Source organism: Mastomys coucha, unplaced genomic scaffold (genome assembly GCF_008632895.1).
Source record: "Mastomys coucha isolate ucsf_1 unplaced genomic scaffold, UCSF_Mcou_1 pScaffold18, whole genome shotgun sequence".
NCBI classification, from domain to species: domain Eukaryota; kingdom Metazoa; phylum Chordata; class Mammalia; order Rodentia; family Muridae; genus Mastomys; species Mastomys coucha.
The window spans coordinates 109,721,310-109,745,587 of NW_022196900.1; the positions used below are offsets into that span (position 1 = coordinate 109,721,310).

The window sequence follows — 24,278 nt, forward strand, 5'->3', positions numbered from 1 at the left end:
CACCTGCACCACGTGTGCTCATACACAGAACACCTGCACCACGTGTACTCATACACAGAACACCTGCATCATGTATGTACTCATACACAGAACACCTGCACCATGTGTGTACTCATACACAGAACACCTGCACATGAAGGATGTTTTAAACAATTTTTTTTAAGTATACAAACAATTATAAGATCCAAATCCTGCTTTTTCCCATCCTAAGTTATTTTGGTTGTTTCTTGCTGTGTATATAGCATATTTTAGATAGCGGAAGACTCTAATCTTACATTGTTCTTAATAGACTACATTTATTAAACATTTGGCTTAAAGGCAGTGTGACAGAGGCTTTTCCTGTAGTCGCTCTAATGACTGTAATTGTAAAAGGTGCTTTGGTATGGTAGAAACTGCCAGGCACACTGCCATTTGATCTAAAAAGGTCACAGGAAAAGGGACATTTAAATTAAGTTATAAATTACAATTGTAGAACAATATTTTGATGTGTGAGACCAGAGATGTCAGAGCAGGGAGATGTAATTCATGGGTTCATTATAGAACAGAGGTGCCTGACAGCTGAGCCATGCCAAAAAGAAAATTTATTTGCAACATCACACAGGCAGAAATGGCAGCTCCTATGAGAAGCCAGAGCAGAACTAGAAACCTTGTGGTAATACTCAAGTTTAAGCTAATGAGGAAGCTAGAGACCCAGAGATGTTTAATGACTACTGTAATGTAAATGAGCTGTTCTGACATTGTGCACATTTTCAATCTTACTTAAATTAAGACCTCGTCCTTGCTCTGTAAAATAACATACTTTATAACCAAGCATTAAGGCTGATTCTCTCACCTCTGTGTCCAATGCACAAAGTTGCTGAAATTTGAGAATTATAGAGGCAGGAGAGTTAAGGCTTGAGACTAGATTTCTATGCATGGCGGCTTTGAGGGAGGGTATAATTTAATGTTTATGGCAGTCCATGAGAAGTTCAATCATGAGTTAATTAAACTGTAGGCAGTCATTAAGTATTATTTATTCTTTTGAGAGGCTTGCCAGTAAAGCACTTATATATATTAAATTATAGAAAGTAATAAGCAAGGGGTGATTTGTCGGGTAGAGTAAAAGGAGCACATTGAACTTAGGCAATTATGCAGAAACGTGTTTTTCTTCTTGTGGCATGATCCTTTCTCACTGCTAATCAGGAAGGGTCAGAGGCTCTACGGAGCCTCTCAACAGCCTGAGCCATGTATCTGAGATAGCACTGCCAGTGAGGAGACCACTGCAGGGTTTATAGCTATTTTAAATCTCATGGTATCTGATGTTTTGTGTCTCATGTAAACCTTCATGGTTTCAGGGAAGAGGGCTTCAGGTAGAGTGCTGGTGCTGGTACTGCACAAGTGAAAATGTCCATTCCATAGTTTGTGATGGAGCTGGTAACAAGAGTCTTACCCTAGGGGCTGGAGAGATGGCTCAGAAGTTAAGAACACACTTAACTTCTCTTGGTGGAGGACCCCACTTCCTTTCCTAGCATCCGTGTGGCAGCTCACAACCATCTGTCACTCCAGTTCCAAGGGATCCAATGCCCTCTTCCAGCCTCCATTGGCAAAGCAATCATACATAGAATTATGTTGTTGTTGTTGGTTTTTTGTTTGACTGGTTGGTTTTTAAGAGCTTGAAGCCGGATAAGGGTGATGGTGATACATGCCCTTTGGAGGCAGAAGCAGGTGAATCTCTAAGTTGCAAGTGGTCTATACAGTGAGTTCCAAGGAAGCTAGGGCTACACGGAGAAACCCTGTCTTAAAAAAACAAACAGCCGGGCAGTGGTGGCATATGACTTTAATCCCAGCACTTGGGAGGCAGAGGCAGGTGGAATTCTGAGGTTGAGGCCAGCCTGGTCTACAGAGACAGTACAAGGCTATACAAAGAAACCCTGTCTCAAAAAAAAAACCAACCAAACAAACAAAAAAGAACATTATTGCGCCTGGTGTAGACACACACACACATGCATACACACACACACATACACGAATAAAATAATCACAATAAAAAGGATCAATATCATGCTCGCTTCGGCAGCACATATACTAAAATTGGAACGATACAGAAAAGATTAGCATGGCCCCTGCGCAAGAATGACATGCAAATTCGTGAAGTGTTCCATGTTTTAAAAAAAAAAAAGGAGCAATATCTGTGTTGTGTTAACTTCAAACCACGGCAGTGAGGTGTTTAGGTAATGATGCTTGTTATTAGACATTAAAGGAAAATAATTTTTTTTTAAGATTTATTTATTTTATGTATGTGATTACACTGTAGCTGTCTTCAGATGCACCAGAAAAGGGCATCAGATCTCATCACAGATGGTTGTGAGCCACCATGTGGTTGCTGGGAATTGAACTCAGGACCTCTGGCAGAGCAGCCAGTGCTCCAACCAGCCCAGGGAAGATAATTGTGATGTCCATTTCAGAGGTTCAAGTACGATAGCTAGTGTTAGGTTAGATGCACCAGCACGAAGAGTGTGGAGATGGCCGCTTTAGCTCCTCCTCCAGCTAGCTTACTTGTTCATGGAGGGGCAGGCAGAACACATAGAATCCAACTTGTCAGTAGCCTGGGTCTGTGAATTTGTCCCGTGTGCACTGCTCCACTTCACACCATGGTTCTTGTTCATAACTATGTCCATCTGAGAACCTAAAAGAGGGTCTGTTAAAGGTGAGTAAAAATGAATCCACATTGAAGGGATGAAGAGGTTCTGCCCTCCAGGCCTTCCCAGCATGCTTTAGAGATAGCCTAACCTGTTATGGAGCTCTGAAGGTCATAGCATTTGTAGAATATTACAACTGTGTCTTTGGTGAAACATGATTGCAGTTGCTTGTTCTCCCTCCAGCCCCAAGTCTTTGTTTCTCCTGTGAGTTACCTGAGTCCCATCACTCTTGAGGCAGACTAGGAGGATATGGAGTTCCCAGCCCTCCTGGGCTACATAATGAGCTGGAAGCTATATGGAGCCCTGCCCTAGGTAGGATCTCACTGTGTAGCCCTGGCTGTCCTAGAACTCACCGTGTATACTGGCCTCAAACTCACAGACATACGCCTGCCTTTCTGCTTGCCAAGTGTACCACCAAGTCTGGCCCTGAGTCCCACTCTGACCCCCACCCTAGTTTTTGAGACAGGGTATGATGTCTATATAGCCTTCACCATCTTTGAACTCACTCTGTAGATCAGGCTGGCCTCAGACCTACAGAGATCCACCTGCCTCTGCCTCCTGAGTACTGGGATTAAATGAAACCCTTGTTAAAAAAATTTTTTTTTGGTGTTTGTTTGTTTGTTTGTTTTTTGTTTTTGTTTTTTTTTTTTGTTTTGGTTTTCATTGATGTTTTGCCTGCATGTATATCTGTGTGAAAGTGTCTGATTTTGAACACAGTTGAGCTGCCATGTGGGTGCTGGGGATTGAACCCAGATCCTCTAGAAGAGCAGTTAGTGCTCTTAACCACTGTGGCATCTGTCTAGCCTCCAGAAACACTTTTAACTGATTTTAGCTTTTTGAGGCAGTGATTGTGGAAGTTGGGCTTCCTCGGGAACTCTGTTGAGCACAGCAGCACTGGGACTCAGACTAGTCACTGCCCCGGTGGGTATCAGACTTCAGATCTTAATAGATTTGTGAAGAGTGGAAGGTGTTTATAACCTGAGGTTTTCACTCCTTTTTCTTTTGTTTAAAACTGTATCATGTTGGTCTGGGAGATGCTTAGCAGCAAAGCGTCTCTGCTCTTGCAGAGTCTCAGTACCCTCATGGTGCAGCTCCAGCAAGTCCAGTAGCCTCTTCTGCTCTCCATTCCAGTGAACACTCATGCCTAAAAAGACAAGTGAATCTTTAAAATTAGATCACTCTGTTTACGTGTTTTGTAACATCTAAATTGTATTGACTTTTTGGGTTTTTTTTTTTGAGACAGGATTTCTCTGTGTAGCCCTGGCTGTCCTGGAACAAACTCTGTAGACCAAGCTAGCCTCAAACTTGGAAATCCACCTGCCTCTGCCTCCCAAGTGCTGGGATTAAAGGTGTGCGCCACCACTGCCCGGCAAAGTATGACTTTTGTAATTATATTAAAAATTCCAGAAAGAAACATGTCCATTTCAGGTGTCCCCTGAGAGTCCTGGATGCTTCTCCATGGGTAAGGGACAGTGCTGCTGCTTCTCTTTCTCTCTTTCTTCGCCCCTCTCCCTTGGTTTTTATGAGACAGGATTTCTCTGTGTAGCCTCAACTGTCCTGCAACTCTCTCTATAGACCAGGCTAGCCTCAGACTTAGAGATTGTGACCCTAGTAGGAGATGTAACCATGTAGGTGCTGAGAACTGAACCCTGTCCTCTGCAGAAGCAGAGGTGCCTAGCCACTGAGCATCTCCAGCCCAATGTGATACAGAGTGCTGGAATTGAAGCGTGCACTACCACGCACTCTTCCCTGAGCTTGCTCGGATAGGATTCCTATCAACTGGGTTACATTAAGACGTTATCCCTCGGGCTGGAGAGATGGCTCAGCAGGTAAGAGCACTGACTGCTCTTCCGAAGGTCCTGAGTTCAAATCCCAGCAACCACATGGTGGCTCACAACCATCCATAAAGAGATCTGATTACTTACACATAATAAATAAATAAATCTTTAAAAAAAAAAAAAAAAGACGTTATCCCTCACTGGCAGGATGGCTCATCAGTTAAGAGCATATGATGATTTTGCAGAAGGTTCAGGTCTGACACTTAGCATCCGTGTCAGGCATCTTTCAATCACCTGTAAATCCAGCTCCAAGTGACCTGAGTTTTACAGTTACCTGCACGTATATGCCTGCACACACAGACATACGTGCAGAGATACACATACATGTAAGGTGGTAATAGTAGTAGTAGTAGTAGTAGTAGTAGTAGTAGTAGTAGTAGAGGTGGTGGGAGGAGGAGGAGGAGGGTGAGGTGGTAGGGGTCCCTCTAGCAAGATTCCCTGTGCTTCCCAGAAGTGTGTTTGTTTCAGGGAAGAATTGGGTGGTGGTTCTTAAATATTGACTGAGCTTAGATTGGTAGAAGCCAGGATATGTTAAGAGGATAGGTTGCCAATGGGTCAGTTGCTTGTTAAGAACATAGGAACGGGAGAGCAGAGGAGGCTCAGGCTACCTTCATGGTTGTTTCGGGTATCATTGTGGTCTGAAGCATGTCCAGGCATATATGCAGGAGTGTGGGGCGATGTCTCTTCATTTAGTACCCCACCAGAAAGTCAGCTGAGGGTGTTATGCAAGCAGCAGTGTGTTCTCTGACAAACCACCATCCTCATGTCCAGTAGCCACTCATATTTCTCCAACTGTAGCCTAAAGCTCTGTCTAGTTCTCCCAGAGGCAGGCAGGATTAATGACATTCGATATCAGTTCACTTCTAGACCAGGCTGTATATTCTTAGGCGCAATTTCCTGGTCCCAGACACCTGAGATTTAATGTTTAAAAAATTTCCTGTGTACTATAATAGAATTCTCATGAAATTTCATGAACTGTTCATGGCTTTGTTTATAACCTCACCAGTCTTCAGTGTAGAAAATGATAAAAATGGAGCAGAGCCAGGCTAGGTGCTGCATGCCTATATTCTTCAGTCCCAGCACTCAAGAGGCAGAGGCAGGTGGATGGCCTGAGAGTCCTTCCTGTCTCTGACTTTCCCTTCTGAGCACTCCTCCCTAACCCTCCCTGAGCCCAGTCAACCAGAAGTTGACATCACGTGTTGTCCTTAATCACTGTCCACTGTCTCTTCTTTTTATATATTTATTTTATGCATATGGGTACACAGCAGCTGTCTTCAGACACACCAGAAGAGGGCATCAGATCCCATTACAGATGGTTGTGAGCCACCATGTGGCTGCTGAGAGTTGAACTCAGGATGGCTGGAAGAACAGCCAGGGTGCTCTTAACCTCTGAGCCATCTCTCCAGCCCCCACTTTACCCTTTTAAAAATATTCTTTAAATTTTACTTATAATCATGTGTATATGTCTATGTTCACATGACTGTAGGTAGGTACCTCACGGCTTGAGGCATTGGGTCCCCTGGAAGTAATGATACAGGCAGTTGTAAGCACCTGAGAAGACTGCTGGGTCCTAATGCAGACCCCAGGAAGGGTAGTGTAAGCTAGCGTCTCCCCACCTTGATGTTTGAAGTAGTCTCTCACTGAACCTGGAGCTTACCAGTCCAGCAAGACTCACTCTTTTTTTTTTTTAAGATTTATTTATTTATTTTATATATGAGTACACACTGTAGCTGTACAGATAGTTGTGAGCCTTCATTTGGTTATTGGGAATTGACTTTAGGACCTCTGCTCGAATTGGCCCAAAGTTCAGACACACCAGAAGAGGGCGTCAGATCTCATTACAGGTGGTTGTGAGCCACCATGTGGTTGCTGGGATTTGAACTCAGGACCTTTGGAAGAGCAGTCAGTGCTCTTACCTGCTGAGCCATCTCTCCAGCCCACAAGACTCACTCTTAGGAGTTACTTGCTCATAAATGGTGGCTGGGATTTTTTTATGCAAGCAGACCCTCACCATGGCCCATAGTTTTCCATGTTGCCGTATCGTTATCCCATACACTAGAATAACTGCTTATAAAAAATTACTAATGTCTTGCCTTGAGGTTTTTATTAGAAGTTTCAATTTGATCAACTTGATTTTATTTTAAATTATCACTAAAGTATGTGCTTTTTAAATTGAGCAGGCATATAAATTTTCCTTCTGTTCAGTGTCCTTTTGTGTTGTGTCATTAAAAGTCCTCATTGTATTAGAGAGCTTGGCAAATGGGCCCTTGTTTTAAACAGAGTATGAACATCTGACTTGATTTTACTTTTTTTGTGCATCTGAAAGAAGGCAAGCTGCAGAAACCTGAATGATAAAGTATAGGCAAACAGCTTTCCATTTGGGTGAGTCTGCAGAGGGACAGGGCTTGAAGGCCTTTATTCTTTTAGTTTAACTAGTATGTCTTGAGGTCATCTTGAGCTCTGATGGGAAGTCAGATTTCAGCAGGGTTTTAGAGAGAGTACTGCAGGTAGTAGGTGTAGATTAAGCATGAGGATCCTTCTGCCCAGTGGCTCTCATCACCATCTGAAAGGAAAGGTAGGATGTAGAGGCCTCAGCAGAGTGCCTTTGTGGGGCAGGAGTGGTCAGTGGCTGCAGCACTTCCAGGAAAGGTGGCTGCTCTGAAGGGCCAGCTTCTTCATTCAGAGCTCCAGGTACACAATTATGTCTTTTTTTGTTTGTTTGTTTTTCTTTTTGGTTTTTTGAGACAGGGTTTTTCCGTGAAGCCCTAGCTGTCTTGGTACTCACTCTGTAGACCAGGCTGGCCTCAAACTCAGAAATCCACCCGCCTCTGCCTCCCAGGTGCTGAGATTAAAGGCATGCGCCACCACCGCCCGGCCAATTATGTCTTTTGAAAGTCTATATTTTGCACCCTTTTAATGCTTTCTAGCAAATTACTTCACAAAAATGACTAGAAAAGAATCTAGTCTATCCTCGGCCTGTTTTGGAAAAAATGGAGTAAGAGCCAGGCAGTGGTGGCACACACCTTTATTCTCAGCATTCAGGAGGCAGAGGCAGGCAGATTTCTGAGTTCGAGGACAGCCTGGTCTACAGAGTGAGTTCCAGGACAGCCAGGGCTACACAGAGAAACCCTGTCTCGAAAAAAAAAAAAAAAAAAAAAAAAAAAAAAAAAAAAGAATGGAACAGGAGCTTGAGGCTTCTGCTGGGTTTGAGTGTTGACTCCCACCTTGTGGTGAGCACCTATACTCATCTTTCCAAGGTGCATGGCTTCCTCACTTGTGAGATGGTGTGACAGTTGTTCTTGTATCGTAGGATTAAGTACAAGCAAATCTTTCTTACAGGATTAGTGAAGGCACTGAGTGCCCATGTGTGTGCTGAGCTCCTTGTCAGGCCATGTGTTCTACAGATGTTGGCTTTGTTGGGCTTTGGCGCACATTTGTATGTGTGTGTGTGGGGGGGGGGGGTGGCTTGATTTTGTGTTTTGTTTTCAAGACAAAGTTTCTCTGTGTAACCTTGGCTGTCCTGGAACTCCCTCTGTAGACCATGCTGGCCTCGAACTCAGAACTCAGGGTGCTTCTCCTTCCAAGTGCTGGGATTAAAGACACATCTACCCCCCTCCCCGCCCCCCAAGCCTTAATGTTGTCCTTATTGCCAGAAAGTTCTCTGCTTTACTTGTCTCCTTCCTTGTGCAAACCAGTGTTCCATACTCCAGCACATCTGAGCTCGATCACCTTGGGAATGTCAGGCTCCGTAGAGTTCCTAAGTTGTGGGGTTGCTTGGCTGCTTTCTTTTCTGTGCTTGTCAATAAGGAAACATGTAGTCTAGTAGAGGCTGTATGAAGGAGGAAGTGCTCACCTTGGGGCAGGTGGGAAACAAACATACCCTGTGTAGTTCCTCCCTCTCGGAGTTCTAACCCTTCCAGTGATGTCTACTGGGCTGAACCTTCAATACTTGCACCATAAAGGGACAGTCCCAACAACGGGGATGGGGATTGAGTGGAGAGGGGAGTGTTCAGGTGGCAGTGGATTACCACAAAATATTGTTCTTCCATGGTTCTTCTAAAGAATATAGATAAAGAGAGAGAATATAAAGCTATGGGACTTGTAATTATTGATTTGTCTCGATGTCTTTGTGGGACAGCTAATTAACTAAGGTCATTGTCGTCTCAGCTACATGAAAGCAGTTATGACGCCGGCAAAGCTCTGCAGCGCCTGGTGAAGAAGCCTGTGCCCAAGCTGATCGAGAAGTGCTGGACAGAGGATGAAGTGGTGAGCATCGTCCTGTGTGCCTTGGGCTCTGGGCCTTTGGGATAGTACTGCTTGTCTGCAGCCTCCCTGGTCCCCATGGGAGGGGCTCATTCAGAAGACAGACTGTTCATGGTAAAAGGGAACAGCTATGCTGAGAAGAGCCCTTGCTATACAAGCATGAGGACGGAGTTCAAATCCCCAGTACCTTTTTTTTTTTTTTTTAAAGCTGAGTGTGGTTGCATGTGCGTCTGTGACACTCACGTCGTTGAGGATGGTTGCTGTGCTGATGCCTGCCAGCATTTCTCTAAGTTTATCTAGACCCTGTCTCAAAGGAACAGAACAGCAGAACACCTACATCCTTCTCTGCTGACTGAGAGGTGCCTGAAATGTGCCACCCACCAGGGGAAATCTGTAAGAAAGACTTAACTTGATTTTAGTATCCTTAGGATCCATAGATGATGGGGAAATTTTCTCTGAATTTAACAGTTACTCCTAAAGAAGGTTGGTGGGATTTTGTTTCTGGCATAGGATTGTGTGTGATTCTTCCCTATTTTAACCATGTCCCAACCATTGTCAAAACCAGAACCTGGAATAGTGTGCTGGTGACTTGAGTTTAGGACCTCCAGCTGACAGCAGTTGCTCCAGAGCAGGGAGCATAGACTGAACACTGAAGGAGATGGGGAGGGAAAGGAGCCCATAAACATAGACATGCAAGCCTGTGGTTCCCATCCCACAGATAGCTCACAGGTTTCTGTGCCTTTGCAGTATGACAGTGACTGCCCAACATTTGCCCTTAAGGTCAAATGCAATTGAAATACAGAGTTGGTGGAACGTTCTTCAATTCTGTTCTAAAGCATGCTAAGGAAAAGTGCTTTTTGTGATACTGTTCACTTTCATGCAACAGTGTTTCTGGCAGGCCTACTGTGTGCTAGGTCCTATGCTAGGAGCATTGTTAAGAGCATGATATTTCTTAGTCCTAAGAGGGAAACTGTCTTAGCTCAGTATGTGCTAGTGGTGGGCGGTGACCAGGAAACAAGGGTAGGATGAGGTGGGAACAGCTGAGCGGGATACTGCCTTAAAGAACTGGGGTCAGGAAGACCTTTGGGGAGTGAGAAGGGGAGAAAAGAAGTCTAGGCACTTAGGTGAAAACTGTGAATGGTATGTGCAAGAAATAGAGGGGGTGGTGGCTGGGACACAGTGAGGAGAGAGCAGAAGGGAAGAGGGGGAAGGTGGCCCAGGGGCAGGACAAGTGGTGAAATGTTGTCGTTTGCTCCACAAATACATTTTTCTTGTTAGTGGGTGTTAGGGTAGGTGTAAGGAAGGCAGAGCCACAGGAGTTTCATATTCAGGTGATGGCTTAAAGCAAAAAAACCAAAAACTTGAGCTGTTTTGAGAGGTCATGCTGACACACTTTCACCATAAGCCTATTTTTATAGGCAGGAGCTAGAATTCCAATTGGTTTGATTTTCAGTTCGCAAAAGCCTTTGTAGAGGAAGATACAGGGGAGAAAAGGAGAGAGTGGATGTGTAACTAGGCTGTCTGAGATGTCACTCTACCTTGGCCTGTCTCAGGGCATCATGCCTGACTGCGTGTAGGATTCCTGCAGCCTGAGCTGCATCTCTCTGTCTGTCTGCCGTGATTCCCTAACCTTCTCCTGCCTCTTCTGGTTCCTGCTCTCACCCGGCTGTCTCCCTTCCTGCTCCACCTCCCACTGCTCCAGCCCTGACTCCCCTGTCCTTTCAGGCATGACCTCTCATTCCCCCTGGAATGTTTAGCATACACAACAGAGTCTTCTCTTCTGCCTCTCTAAAAAGAAAACCGAGTTCCTTTTCTGTAGCTCTGCTCATGCGGGCTCTGCTCATGCGGGCTCTGCTCATGCGGGCTCTGCTCATGCCGGCTCTGCTCATGCGGGCTCTGCTCATGCCGGCTCTGCTCATGCGGGCTTTTCTCATGAGGGCTCTGCTCATGCCGGCTCCACTGCTGCAGAAGGGTGGGGGATGAGGAGCCTTGGGCATCTGAAAGAATCCAGCTCCATTCTGAAAAACAAAACAGGGATCCAAAGCGACAAACATTCCAAGTGTGGGATAATAATTCTAGGGTTTTTTTGTTGTTGTTGTTGTTGTTGTTTTTTCGAGACAGGGTTTCTCTGTGTAGCCCTGGCTGTCCTGGTACTCACTCTGTAGACCAGGCTGGCCTCGACTTCAGAAATCCGCCTGCCTCTGCCTCCCAAGTGCTGGGATTAAAGGCATGCGCCACCACCATCCGTTTTTTTTAACTTTTTGGGGGGTAGGGGGGGTAATAATTCTTAACCATGGAAGCACACGTTGGTTTGGGTTCATTTTTATCATGTTTTGCTTCTTGTTTGAGAAATGGCTTAGCAGTCACCCAGCCTTACAGAGTTTAGGGTATAATAGTCCCCTTGTTTATGAAAGCTAAGCTTCGCTTTCTGAAACCTCAGACCTGGAAGGTGACTGAGAGGACATGATGGATGACTGATGGGTTGAAGGAAGCTCCTGATGCATCTGCATCAAGTCTGAAATAGCTAACCGTGGCGACAAGGCAGTCCCTCTTTACCCTAGCCTGCCTTACACTATGAGACCATCGGCTATTGAGTTCACCACAATTTCTCTGGTGAATTTCTCCCTGGAAATAACAGGAATAAGCTACACAAATGTCTCCAAGCTGAAATAGGTGCATATGCCTAACTCCCTTTGATTTTTTTTCTTTCTTGGTGTTCCATATCCTTGGAACATTCTGGGTTTTTGTTTTTTTTTGTTTTTTTGTTTTTCGAGACAGGGTTTCTCTGTATAGCCCTGGCTGTCCTAGAACTCACTCTGTAGACCAGGCTGGCCTGGAACTCAGAAATCTGCCTGCCTCTGCCTCCCAAGTGCTGGGATTAAAGGCATGTGCCACCACCACCTGGCCCTTATTCTGGTTATTTTTACTTTGCTGTCTCTAGTATGTTAATCTATGTGATGTACCTAAGTGACTTCCACAAAATGGTTGTAAATGCTGAGGTCAGAGTTACCCTGCTGGGCCAGAAAGGTGATCTACATTTCCTTACTTTGTCAAGCAACTGTTCCATGAAGAATCCAGCTTCTGTCCCTCATAGTGTAGACCATCAGTTCTCAACCTGTGGATCAGGCTCCTCTGGAGGTTGCATATCCTGTATATGTCAGGTATTTACAATATGATTCCTAACAGTAGCAGAATTACATTTATGAAGTACAATGAAATAATGTTATGGTTGGTGTCATCACAACCTGAGGAAGTGTATTAAAGGGTCGCAGCATTAGGAAGGGTGGGGACCACTAGTGTAGACCCTAACTGTACCTTAGAGCTGAGCTCAGTCCTCTGCATGCTCTGTAATCGTTGTCCCCTTCTGACCTGCACCTTCCGTGTGCCGCCACCTCCCAGGTTTTTTCTTTTTTCTTTCATGTTTTGTTTGTTTCACTGAGACAGGTCTTATGTCCTAGGCTCTCAGATTCCGTGTGGAGCTGGGTAGACGCTGAGCTCCTTACCCTCCTGCCTTCACCTGCCAGCTGCTAGGATTACAGATGTGGTTTTCTCGTTGTTTTCAAAGTTTTTATATTTAGATTTGTTGTTGTTTTGAATAAAACTTTTTTTTTGTACTCTTCTTTTTTTTTTGGTTGGGGGTGGTGAGACAGGGTTTCTTAGTGTAGCCCTGGCTGTCCTGGAACTCACTCTGTAGACCAGGCTGGCCTCGAACTCAGAAATCCACCTGCCTCTGCCTCCCACGTGCTGGGATTAAAGCCACTACATGGCTTGAATCAAATTTAAACACAAGCAAGTGAATGCTCTTGGAGGGAGAGAGCTTACAGAGGCCTCAGACTACCCTGGAGCTGGAGCCAGCATGGAAGTTGGGAGATGACCCCTCCACCTCTGCAGAAACATCAGTGTCCCAGCTGGCAGGCTCTCTCCAGACCAAGTTGACTGTATTCCTACTTTATAAAATGGTGAGGGTAAAGTCTCCTAGCGACAAGCTTACAGACTATTGTTTACAAAGACCGTCTGCTGTAACTAAGTTCATCTTGAGTCCAGCATTTTCAAATGTGAAATGATTGGTTGATATTTATGAATTGATGTAAAATCTTTTACATGCTTTCCAAAATTGATCTTAGATTTTAGACTTTTGTAGCCAGTTTAGCAGTGTGCATCTTTAATGCCAGCACTTGGGTGGCAGAGACAGGCTGGTCTCTGTGTGAAAGTGGCCCAGCCCAGTCTCAGGGTTGGGAGCAGGTGCATTTTGACTTCTGAAGAAGTCTTCTTCATCATCTTTCAGCAATAGCATGGCAGCCTCTCTTTCTGGACACAGTGGGATGTCTGCCCCTTGTGTCGTCCCTTTCCTTCTTCCTTTATGGAGGTGATATTCTAAGTGAAGTTAAGTTGGGGCTGATGGAAGTAAGCCCTGCTGCTCTAAGATCAAACTTACTCTAGTGCTTAGTTAGGGATACTAGTGTCGTGATGAAATACTGTGTCCCAAAGAGACAGTACTTAATTTGCTTACAATTCCACATCATTGTTCATCATTGAAGAAAGTCAGGACAGGAACTCAAACAGGGCAGGAACCTGAAGGCAGGGGCTGATGCAGAAGCCATGGAGGGGTGCTGCTTACTGGCTTGCTCTGCCTGTGTTCTTATAGAACCCAGGACCACCAGCCGGGGGGGGGGTGGGCTACATCAACAAAGGGCTGGGACCTCCCACATTAATCCCTAATTAAGAAATTGCTGTACAAGTTTTTCTATAGCCCTATTTTTTATGGAGGCATTTTCTCAATTGAAGCTCTCTCCTCTCTGATAACTCTAACTTTTGTCAAGTTGACATAAACCAGCCAGCACAGCTGGGAGTGATAGCACACACCATTCATCCCAGCATTTGGAAGGCTGACAGAGGTAGACCTCTGAGTTTGAGGCTAGTCTGCTCCAGGAGTTCAAGAACAGCCAGGTCTACACAGAGAGACGCTGTCTTGAAAATCCAAAAAATAAAACTAGCCTGCACAACTAGTTCTTGCCAATTCCTGAACTAGATACTACAAACAAATTCTGCTTTCATAGAGCAATTACAAGAATCACCCTGGTAGCTCACCTAATGGCATAATATCTCAGGTTAGATGGATGGGGTCAGATCAGAGAAGGTTTAAGGAAAGAGTATAAATTCATGACTCTTTCCATATCCTACAGGATGGGCCAGAACAAATGGCTGGATAATGTCTGTAAGGGTTAAACTGATGATTAACCAATTTCACATACCTTTTGCTAAAGCACCATTTCTTTTCAAGAAGTCATCCAAACTAGTAGAAATTATGAAGAGAAAAAAAAAGGAAATAAAAACACAGTTGCTGGAGAGATGGCTCAGTGATCATGGCGGCTCACACCATCTGTAATGGGGTCCAATGCCCTCCTCTGGTGTGTCTGAAGACAGCTACAGTGTGCTCACATACATAGAACAAATCAATTTAAAAATTTAAAAGTAATTAAATAAAAACACAAATCCTAGGTTACTAAGTTTTTAATTAAACATGATAAACCCATTTAAATATAATCCAGAGGCCACAGTCTGAACTACACAGAACCAGAGCAGAGGAAGTCTCCCTTCCCTGCTTCTGTAGTTAATAACTGTAGCTTTTATTGTGAAATATGCTTCTCATTAACTGTTTTATATCAACAGTTTTGTTGTTATTCATTGAGGTGAACCATCTAGTCAAACAATTTTTTTAACCAACTCCACACTAGTGACAGATTAATCATGTGTGTGGATTCAGTCACAAGTTCATAAGCTAGAAAACATCCAACTCTTCTTGCTGAGGAAAACGTTGTTATAGATACACATAGTAGCTGCCTTTCAGAATGGACAGGCCATACACCGCAAGGTAACTTTCTGAGTGTCCACAGTGCAGCGAGCGGTGCAGCTGGCCAAGCAGTTCCCTAATTGCAGAATCCAAACACTGGGGTCTTCCCAGCCTCACTTGAGATGCCTTTGTCATGCCCCTTTGCAAAGTCTGCTGGAGGAAACATTGTTTTCATTGTTTGTTCTTTTCAGCCAGCCCTCATCAGGATGTGCCAGAAGACAGAGCTGCTTAGTGGGGTAGAAATATAACGAATTTTACTTACTGTTTGTACTTACTGTGTGGCAGCAGAAGAAAGTGTATGTAATCCACAGCAGAATCAAAGTCAATGTCCAAGAAACAGCCGGGGGCCTGGGAGGGCCAAGGAGGGCACAGTGCACTGCTGAGGAAGGGCTATAGCTAGGCTACACCTACTTCACATCCCAGAGGCCTGGTGTTAAGCCTTATATGCATGACATAGGGGAAGGCTTAGTTGTGACTTTTGTTGATGTTACATAGTGATCTGAATGATGCTGGTGATGGGCACCCTTCCTGTATGGCACTTAAGATGAACCTATTAGTTTTATTATTTTAAATATATCCCATTCCCCAAGGTTAGAACGTTGTTAAAACCTCCTTATTGGATATTTTTATGTAAATACATGTTTTATAACATTGTAGCTTAAATTATATGCTTAGAGTTGTGTGCATGTAAATTGAGTCATATAGTATTGAATTCTCAGATTTTTACTTATTTATTTATTTATTTATTTATTTATTTATTTATTTTGAGATTGGGTCATGCTGTGTAACTTCCATTGACTCTGAGCTCAGCAATCTTCTTGCCTCAGCCTTCTAAACATGGAATTTCAACATGTGTGACCAAGCCTGACTTGAACTTCTGACTACAGGGTTATTGAGGGTTTTGTTTTTGTTTTTATTTGTTTGGTTGCTTAGTTGGGGGCTTTTTGTTTGTTTTTGTTTTGTTTTGTTTGAGACCGGGTCTTACTCTGAAGCTCTAGCTAGCCTGGAACTCAGAAGCTGACTGAAGTCCAGTCTGCTGTCCCCTGAGTGCTGAGATTAAAGGCAAACAAGCACCACCAGCTGACAGAGGCGGAGGCAGGAGGATTATGAGTTCGAGGCCAGCCTGATCTACAGAATGAGTTTCAGGACAACCAGGGCTACACAGAGAAACCCTGTCTCGAAAAACAAACAAACAAACAAAAATTGGTATATGGGTATGTGTGGGTGTTTGCGTGTGGCCAGGAGCTGCCAGAGGCACATAGTCCCCTGGAGCTGAGCTACTATCAGTTGCAAGGCACCAAGTGTGCGCTGGGAACTGGGACCTGGTCCTTCTCAAGAACAAGAAGTATTTGTGACCACTGATCCATCTAGACCAAAACTTTAAGCTGAAAAATATCCTCCTCCCCCTGGAAACCGCAGTGATTTACGACAGCTGTTCTTGATCCTGTTCGTCCTCACAGGAGCCTCTCTGTGCTACGCACCCTACCGTCCTCCGTTTTTAAGCTGAGTGCATACTATTCCTCCATACGTTCCTTTCTCTTCCATTTTGTTTTGTTTTTGGCCATGGTCACACTGTTTCTCAGACCCGTCTAGAGTTGGCAGTATGTGGTAGGTATTATAGGTAGCATCGCCACACCCAGCTGTAAGTTGATTCTGTTCCTAGTGAACAGCTTAAGTTCTCAGCTATGAGAGTAGGAAACAGAGGGGCTAGAGGGATTAAGGGCACTGACTGCTCTTCCAGAGGTCCTGAGCTCAATTCCCAGCAACCACATGTGGCTCACAACCATCTATAATGGGAGCTAATGCCCTCTTCTGGTGTGTCTGAACATAGTGACAGTGTACTCACATACATGAAATAAATAAATCTTAAAAAAAAAAAGAGAGAGAGAGTAGGAAACAGAGAAAGATGGATGCTGACTGTTCGTTACTGACCGCTCGGTTAGCTGTGTGCTTGGAGTGGGGCCCAAGGTAATGTTCAGACCTTCCTGAACAACACAGAGCTAGATTTAGGTAAGATTTGCCTGTCAGCTGTCTATAAAGTTGGACTGCTCCTGAGATTAACTCCCTCAGCCTTTGAAGCAGAACCTTGTTTACAAAGTCAGCAGTGTGTGTAGAGGACAGAGTTTATTGCTAAGTTCTTTTGGAAATAAGACAGTGAATTAAAAATTATATGTACAGAAAGGTGGTGGAAGGCAATCAGTTCTATCATTTCATTTGCAAAAAGACTCCACTGTTTAAGCTGTAAGGGAAAATACTTTTAAATCCTTGAGTAACATTTACAAGCATTAGAAGAAGGTTTTTGCCTCTGAATGAAATCTAGAGATGAGGCTGTGGCCTTCCCAACTCCCCCCCCCCCCCCCCCCCACACACACCTCTCTTTTTTTCCAAGACAGGGTTTCTCTGTATGGCCCTGGCTGTCCAGGAACTCACTCTGTAGACCAGGCTGGCCTCTAACTAAGAAATCCACCTGCCTCTGCCTCCCAAGTGCTGGGATTAAAGGCGTGCACCACCACTGCCCAGCATAGCCTTCCCTTTTACACACATGGCTTCATTGCTTCCATGCTCCCTTGCTATACTGTGGCCAAAGATGTGTTGTGTTTTTCTATTTTTCCCCTCTTCATTTGTAAAGCAAAAGTCATTTTCATTTTCTGTTGCCCTTTTCTACAACTCATTATCTCTCAGCAATATTTTTACTTGGTTTTCTTTTAAAGCCAGCAATACATAGTGTCACCATCCAGGGCTCCTGGTGAGTGTGTGTGTGGGGGGTGGGGGGGGCTTAGAGCTAGGTAGAATAGAGCTGAGGCAGGGAAAGAACTCCACGATGGGCATGAACATGCTCTGGGATTGTTCCTTGTAGTTCAAGATAATCATTTTAGTCAAAGATTACTTTTCATTGCACATTTTTCATTTTTCCTTGAGAGGGACAATGGGGATGTCTTCAGCTTGAAAGATTCATAAATACTAGGGCAGTGGGCTGTTGGAACCACATTTTCCATCTCGTTTTCAAGGACACGTAAAAAAAATGGAGCTAGCATATACTTCTCAGCACTCAGTCACCTTTCTCTGTTCTTTTAAAAAAGGGAACAAGACACAAGGGGGCTTGAGGAATTGCATGTAGCTCTCCCATAGACAAAGTGGATGTTTTATAAATGAAGAGGATAGAAACCTTTTTCCTTGTCAGTTTCTTAGCAACAGAACAGAGTCGGTTTCAATGTGTGTGCTTGGAACATTCTGTGTATATCAACACCAGAGCCTTCCTTGTACACTAGACTGCTAACTAGGATTTGGTGTTGGGAGAAAGGAAAGAAAGGAATAAAGCAGGAGTTCCTGAGGGTGGAGCTCATTCAGAGCCAGCTCCTACCTCCTGTCCCTTGCCTGATAAGGAAGGCCTCTGCTGCAGAGGCCGTAGTCATGGGGTGGCCCTGTGATTGACAGGGGCTGGAAGGATCTATTCAGTTCTGATGTAGACTTACTGATTAAAGTCCAGCCAGGCAACTTTCTAGGCTGAGGCTGTAGCAGCCAAAATAGACAAATATGCCTGCTCTCGTGCACTGAATGAGGTAAGTAATACCCGTTGGCAAGTGTTAACTCAGTGAGATGAGAAAACGCATAGGGAAGCAATATGCAGTGCAGGCCGCACACTGAACTTTACTTAAGGTAGCCTTGATATGTCACTCTTGAGTGAAGACATATAAAATATTTGAGAGCCAGCTTTGCAAAAATATAGGAGAAGAACATTCTGGACCAAAGAGACAGAATGCAGTGATCCCCTCATACTAGTGAGAGGTCCTGCCCAGTGTGTCTGTCTAGGCTTTGTCTGTTGAAGCCATGGTTACTGTGCTATAATAGTATGGTCATCTGGGTGTCTGTATGCTGGCTGAGGAAATCTGAGTGTGGGGCTGGTGTGGAAGGGGAGCCCACCTTAGAGGGCCCCAGAGCAGATGTAGCAGAAGAGCCCCGGAAGAGATACAGTAGGCTGTGGGCATCTAGAAGCTCATGCTGCTCCTCTGAATTTCATTCCTGTAACTGAGCAAATGGGCGTGCCTGTGAGCAATTCTGCTTCCTCCGGCCCGGCCCGGCTCCTCCCTGCTGTCTCTTGTGGTTTCTGTTCTGTAGGGTTCTGAGCCAGCCTCTTGCTCTCCCAGCTCAGTGGGCAGAGTCTGAAGCATGTTGGTTTTATAACCAGAGTAGACAGTGTTTACTGTACTACCTGCGTTTACCCCAAATTCCACATTTGTGCAAGCAGCTGTTTTCTTGTGTATTCAGGCATAAGAAAAATACCTGAAAAGGAGATGGCATGAACAGCTGTTACTAGGAGGTTAACTGAGCAAGTAAACTTGAAGCAATTAAGGATTATCAAGCCAGTACTCTGCAGTTTATCGCCTGTTGGAAAGAAAGGGTTAAAAAAGAACCTTTCTCCATTGGGTCCAGTGCTAACTTTGAAAGTCTGCTCAGGAAAAGGATCTCTGTGATACCGTTATTTGACAAAGTTGGCTAGTTTCTGTGTCCACTGACTTTTGTTGTAGGTGTTTGTTTTTGAGAGCCATTCACTATGTAGCCATGGCTGGCCCAGAACTCACTATGTGGACCAGGCTAGCCTCAAACTCAAGAGATTTTTCCCTGCTTCTGTCTCTAGAATTCTTTGTAATTTTAATTTTTTCTAACACCTATTTTAAATGATGGTTCTTAAATGCTTTAAGCTCTTTTAGCCCACCACCCACCAGAGGCAGTGGGAAAGAAAGGATGCAAGGATTCGGGGGGTTGGGGGAAGTGGACCTGTTTAGAGAGGTTCCTTGGGGCAGCTCCAGTCTGTGTTGTCTGGAAATCGGCTGTTCAGTTCACAGGTCAGCAGTAGGAGCTCAGCCCACTCGCAAACTCTCATGGATGGATAGATACACCAGCAGTTCAGTAGAGTTGGGATAGCAAACAGGAGCCAGCAGCAGTGGCACGACCTAGCAGAGACGGCCAGGCCTCAGCCTCGGCTCGAGTCAGCAGGAGGGACCAGGGCCAGTAGGAACACCAGTGTACTGGCTGGTTTTGTGTGTCAACTTGATACAGGCTGAAGTTATCACAGAGAAGGGAGTTTCAGTTGGGAAAGTGCCTCCATGAGATCCAGCTGTGGGGCATTTTCTCAATTGCCCCTTGTAGGTGGTGCCATCCCTGGGCTGGAAGTCTTGGGTTCTATAAGAGAGCAGGCTGAGCAAGCCAAGAGAAGCAAGCCAGTAAGAAACATCCCTCCATGGCCTCTGCATCAGCTCCTGCTTCCTGACCTGCTTGAGTTCCAGTCCTGACTTCCTCTGGTGATAAACAGCAATGTGGAAGTGTAAGCTCAATAAACTCTTTCCTCCCCAATTTGTTTCTTGGTCATGATGTTGTGCAGAAATAGAAACCCTGACTAATACAACCAGGACAAGTTTTCAGCTGTGCCTCTCTCAGGGAAGCGAAAATCTGTGAAGGCTCAACACCCACAAGCATTGCACACCTAGCTGTACCAGCAAGCCACTCTCCGCCTCCATCACTGTCCATCAAGTCCTATTTATATACTCCAGACATCACATGTTGTTCACATGCCTTGCCTCAGCACCTGCATCCGATCAGCCAGAGTCTGCAGAAGCAGCAAGAAGCTGCAGTACAGCACCAGAAGTTTTATGGTGCATTTCTCTCTATGGAGTCCCGACAGATATAGATCAACTACCAGTGTAAAACAGACCAATACATGTGTGTTGTTAGCAAAGAATCCTTCATCACGTGACCTTTCCCATGCTTGCTTTAGCAGTACATCCTCCCTCCTGTGTCTGCCTCACCGAAATGTTCCTTCACGTGTTTGCCCCAGCAAAACACCATTCAACCAACTTTCCAAAGAACCTTAAGTTTTCACTTCAGTTCTGGAATTGACAGTTGGCACTACACTCGACTGTGCCCACTGACGCAGAGGGCAGTGCTGCATGTAGTATAAAGGTGACCCAGAGGGCAGTGCTGCATGTAGTATAAAGGTGCTGGCCTGGGTTTGTTCCCACCCAGCAATAGTCCATTCTTTTCCCCCAGCACTTCAGTCCTAGGCTCTGATAGTGTGTCAAGTCTGCCCACTGGGCCATAATAGCATGCCTCTTCAGGTATCTCCATGCTCAACTATGAGGTCTGGTTACTGTATTTAGTGCTCTTTGTCCCTAGAACCTAGCCCAGCACATGGAACAAGGAAGGATAGAAGAGAAGCTCCCGTAGAACCTCAGGCTACCTCCATGAGTGACTGACCTGTCAGGCGAGGCTCCTCTGCTGCTGTCATCTATGAGGACCAGTGCACTCTTGAAGCTTCACAGAGCCAACTACATACGTATTTGCTGGTCCTTTTTCTTCCCTTCGTGTGTCTTTGTTTGAAAAACACCTCCACACCTTCAGTTGTCTGATTTTTCTTACTAGATTAGTTCCTAAAAGGTGGGGGCGGGAGGACGTCTTACCCTTTGCCAGTGTCATAGTCTTAGACTTAGTAAGGTATTGGCGGTGAGCAGAACGGAGCTTGGCAGCAATATCCAGGTTAGCCTGGCTTCTCTGACAAGCTGTTTTGTACATCCTAGCACTCTTTCCAAAGCAGTGTGACTGGTGTGTTGGTCTGACTCTAGAAGCTGCCTACTGTGATGCACACTCCAACCTCCAGTGTGCCTCTCTTCCTCTACCACTGTCAGTGCTTGCTTACCAATGCAAAGGGTGTTCTGTATGATTATTCTTGACAGTGAGAACTAGGAAAGTATCAAATAAATAGACCAGAGAACTAGCCAGGAAGGGATAGGGAAGTTGCACAGTAAAGGAAAGACAGAGGATGAAGCAGAGTGACTGAAGTGCAGCGCACTGCCTGAGGCCTATGATGCCATACTCGACTTAATATTTAGGGTCAATATACTGCTGTCCTGGGCCATTTTACCAAGTGTTCAGGAATAATGCTTCCAAAACACCAAGAAGACTACTGTTCTGCACACAGAATGCAGCTCTGTGGCTCCTGCCCAGCATCGGTGCCTCCAGTCCCTGCTCCAAGGCAAACTTAGCTTTGTGGAGATAGTGACCAGGGAGTCGTGCTCTTTTCCCCTTAATATCTATAGTCCTCAGTGACAAGGGGTGACACCAGCAAGAAGACTTGTGGAGAAAACTTAGGACCCGCTAGACTTGGTGGTGAATACCTGTAATCCTATGTACCTGGGCAGCTGAGACAGAATTACAAACTCAAGGATGGGCTAGGATACTCAATTAGTTCAGAGCCATTTTGAGCAACCTAATGATACCTTATCTCAAAAGTAGGGGCTCCTAGTAAGGCAAATGGACTAGAGACTGCCTCTTAAATTAATAACGTTATTCTGTTAAGGAAACTGGAGGCTAGATAGATGGTTCAGCACTTGAGGGTACTTACTGCTCTTACAGAGGGTCTGCGTTCAGTTCCCAGCATCCATATCAGGCAGCTCACAACTGCCTGTAACTCCAGTTCTAGGGACCCTACCACCTCTGCCCTCCACAGGCACCTATACACATAGTGTACATAAACTCACGCAACAAACATATAAAGGTAAATAAGTTTAAAAATGAAACTAAAGCGTGTATTCACAAATACAATTGTGTTGAAATTTTGCTAATCTTCCCCTCTGCAGAGATGGGCTTCAGAGGTGTGTGCATCTGTCCATGGAATGGAAGGGAATGGTGCACATGGTGGAGCCTGTGCTGTGAGCTGGCCCCATCTCATTCTCCCTCTGCAGCTCTGGACTGTCTTCTGGGAAGCAGACTTTAACATTAAAATCTATGCACATGTCTCTGGACAGTGGTGGCGCACACTTTTAATCCCAGCACTTGGGAGGCAGAGGCAGGAGGATTTCTGAGTTCAAGGCCAGCCTGGTCTACAAAGTGAGTTCCAGGACAGTCAAGGGTATACGGAGAAACTCTATCTCAAAACACCAAAAAAAAAAAAAAAAAAAATTCTATGCACATGTCAAGCATTGCTAGTCAGCTCTCTCCAAAAAGGTGTGGTCAGCCCAAATGTGCAGTCCAGTGCCCAACTCCTAAGCAGATTTTCTTATCTATTTTCATTCCTTCCCCCCCTTTTTTTTTAAAGATTTATTTATTTATTTTATGTATATGAGTACACACTGTAGCTGTACAGATAGTTGTGAGCCTTCATTTGGTTGTTGTGAATTGACTTTTTATAACCTCCTTTTTGCTCACTCAGGTCAGCCCCACTTACTCCGGTAGAGCCCGCTTGCTCAGTCTCTGCTCATTCCGGCCCAAAGATGTATCATTATAAATAAGTACACGGTAGCTGTCTTCAGACACACCAGAAGAGGGCGTCAGATCTCATTACAGGTGGTTGTGAATCACCATGTGATTGTTGGAACTTGAACTCAGGACCTTTGGAAGAGCAGTCGGTGCTGTTACCCGCTGAGCCATCTCTTTAGCCTTGTTACCCATTTTTCAAGCAGGAATTTAGAAAACGAATTTAGCCAGGTCATCATAAGCATAAGCGCGGGGAGCCAGATGACCTAGACTTCTAGCTCCTCTGACATCTAAAACGGAATGGACTTTATATAGAAGCACCAGTGTTTGTGCTGACTGGCCCTGTGCCGCAGGGAAGACCTGGAGGCTGTGTGCCACTGTCGGGCAAAGCTGCTCACAGGCCACACCGACTGTGGGTGCACTCAGAGCTTTTAGCATTCTCCTCCTCAGTCACCAGTCCTTAGCAGCACAGATCTTAACGTTGTTTGCAGATCACCCTGGGAGACAGCCTAACTTCTCTCTCAGTTTTGAGGTTACTTCAAACTTTATGATCCTAGAGCAACACGTCATTGGTAAATTGTCAGCCTTGTAGAACTTCATTTCATCAGCGGTATAATAACCTTCCCCTCCACTTTTAAGTTCCTGTCAGACGTGCTCCATCCTGGTCACACAGTGAGGTATGTAATCCACTTGCTCCCACATCTCAAGAATGCTTCTGTGTCTCCTGCACACTGCTCTGTGCTCTCCAGGCTAAGCAGGCTGTGCCTGTGCAAGGGGCCTTACTTCTGTACTTGCATATCGTCACAGACGAGACACTGAGTGCTCGGAGCTAGAGACAGCTTTGTCTGTTTCTGGCCTTATCAGGCATAGGGTTTGCTGTTCTTCAGCTTAACTGAGCTGCATGCCACCAGGTCTTCACACCTGCACTGTTCAACGTTTTGCCAGGTCTCTTGGCGTCTTCCCCCTCAGTCCCCAGTGCTGTTCTGCATTGCAGCTCTTGTTCCCAGCACTGTTAGTTTTGCTCCCCTGGTTTGTTGTTGTTTTTTTTTGTTTGTTTGTTTGTTTCTTAACGATTTATTTATTTATATGAGTACACTGTAGCTGTCTTCAGACTCACCAGAAGAGGGCATCTGATCCCATTACAGATGGTTGTGAGCCACCATGTGGTTGCTGGGAATTGAACTCAGGACCTCTGGAAGAGCAGCCAGTGCTCTTAACTGCTGAGCCATCTCTCCAGCCTGTTTTGTTGTTGTTGTTGTTTTGTTTTTTCTTTTCTTAAATTAACTGACTTTTGTTTTGTTTTGTTTTGTTTTTGTTTTTTACAAAAATGACACTTGAGCTGGGCAGTGGTGGCGCACGCCTTTAATCCCAGCACTTGGGAGGCAGAGGCAGGCAGATTTC

The 24,278-nt window shown here is 45.0% G+C and overlaps 1 protein-coding gene and 1 non-coding gene across 13 annotated transcripts in view; both read left to right on the forward strand.

The window, feature by feature from the left end:
• Positions 1–24,278, forward strand: part of Rere (arginine-glutamic acid dipeptide repeats) — a 358,397-nt gene that overhangs the window by 264,035 nt on the left and 70,084 nt on the right. For all 12 annotated transcript variants that reach the window (XM_031379531.1, XM_031379537.1, XM_031379534.1 and 9 more), the window contains one exon: positions 8,684–8,782. In XM_031379531.1, the coding sequence (XP_031235391.1) occupies positions 8,684–8,782 (99 nt within the window). The remainder of the gene's footprint in view (positions 1–8,683; positions 8,783–24,278) is intronic.
• LOC116097206 lies at positions 2,041–2,147 on the forward strand. The gene has a single exon (XR_004121268.1). It is a non-coding gene; the product is annotated as a U6 spliceosomal RNA (small nuclear RNA).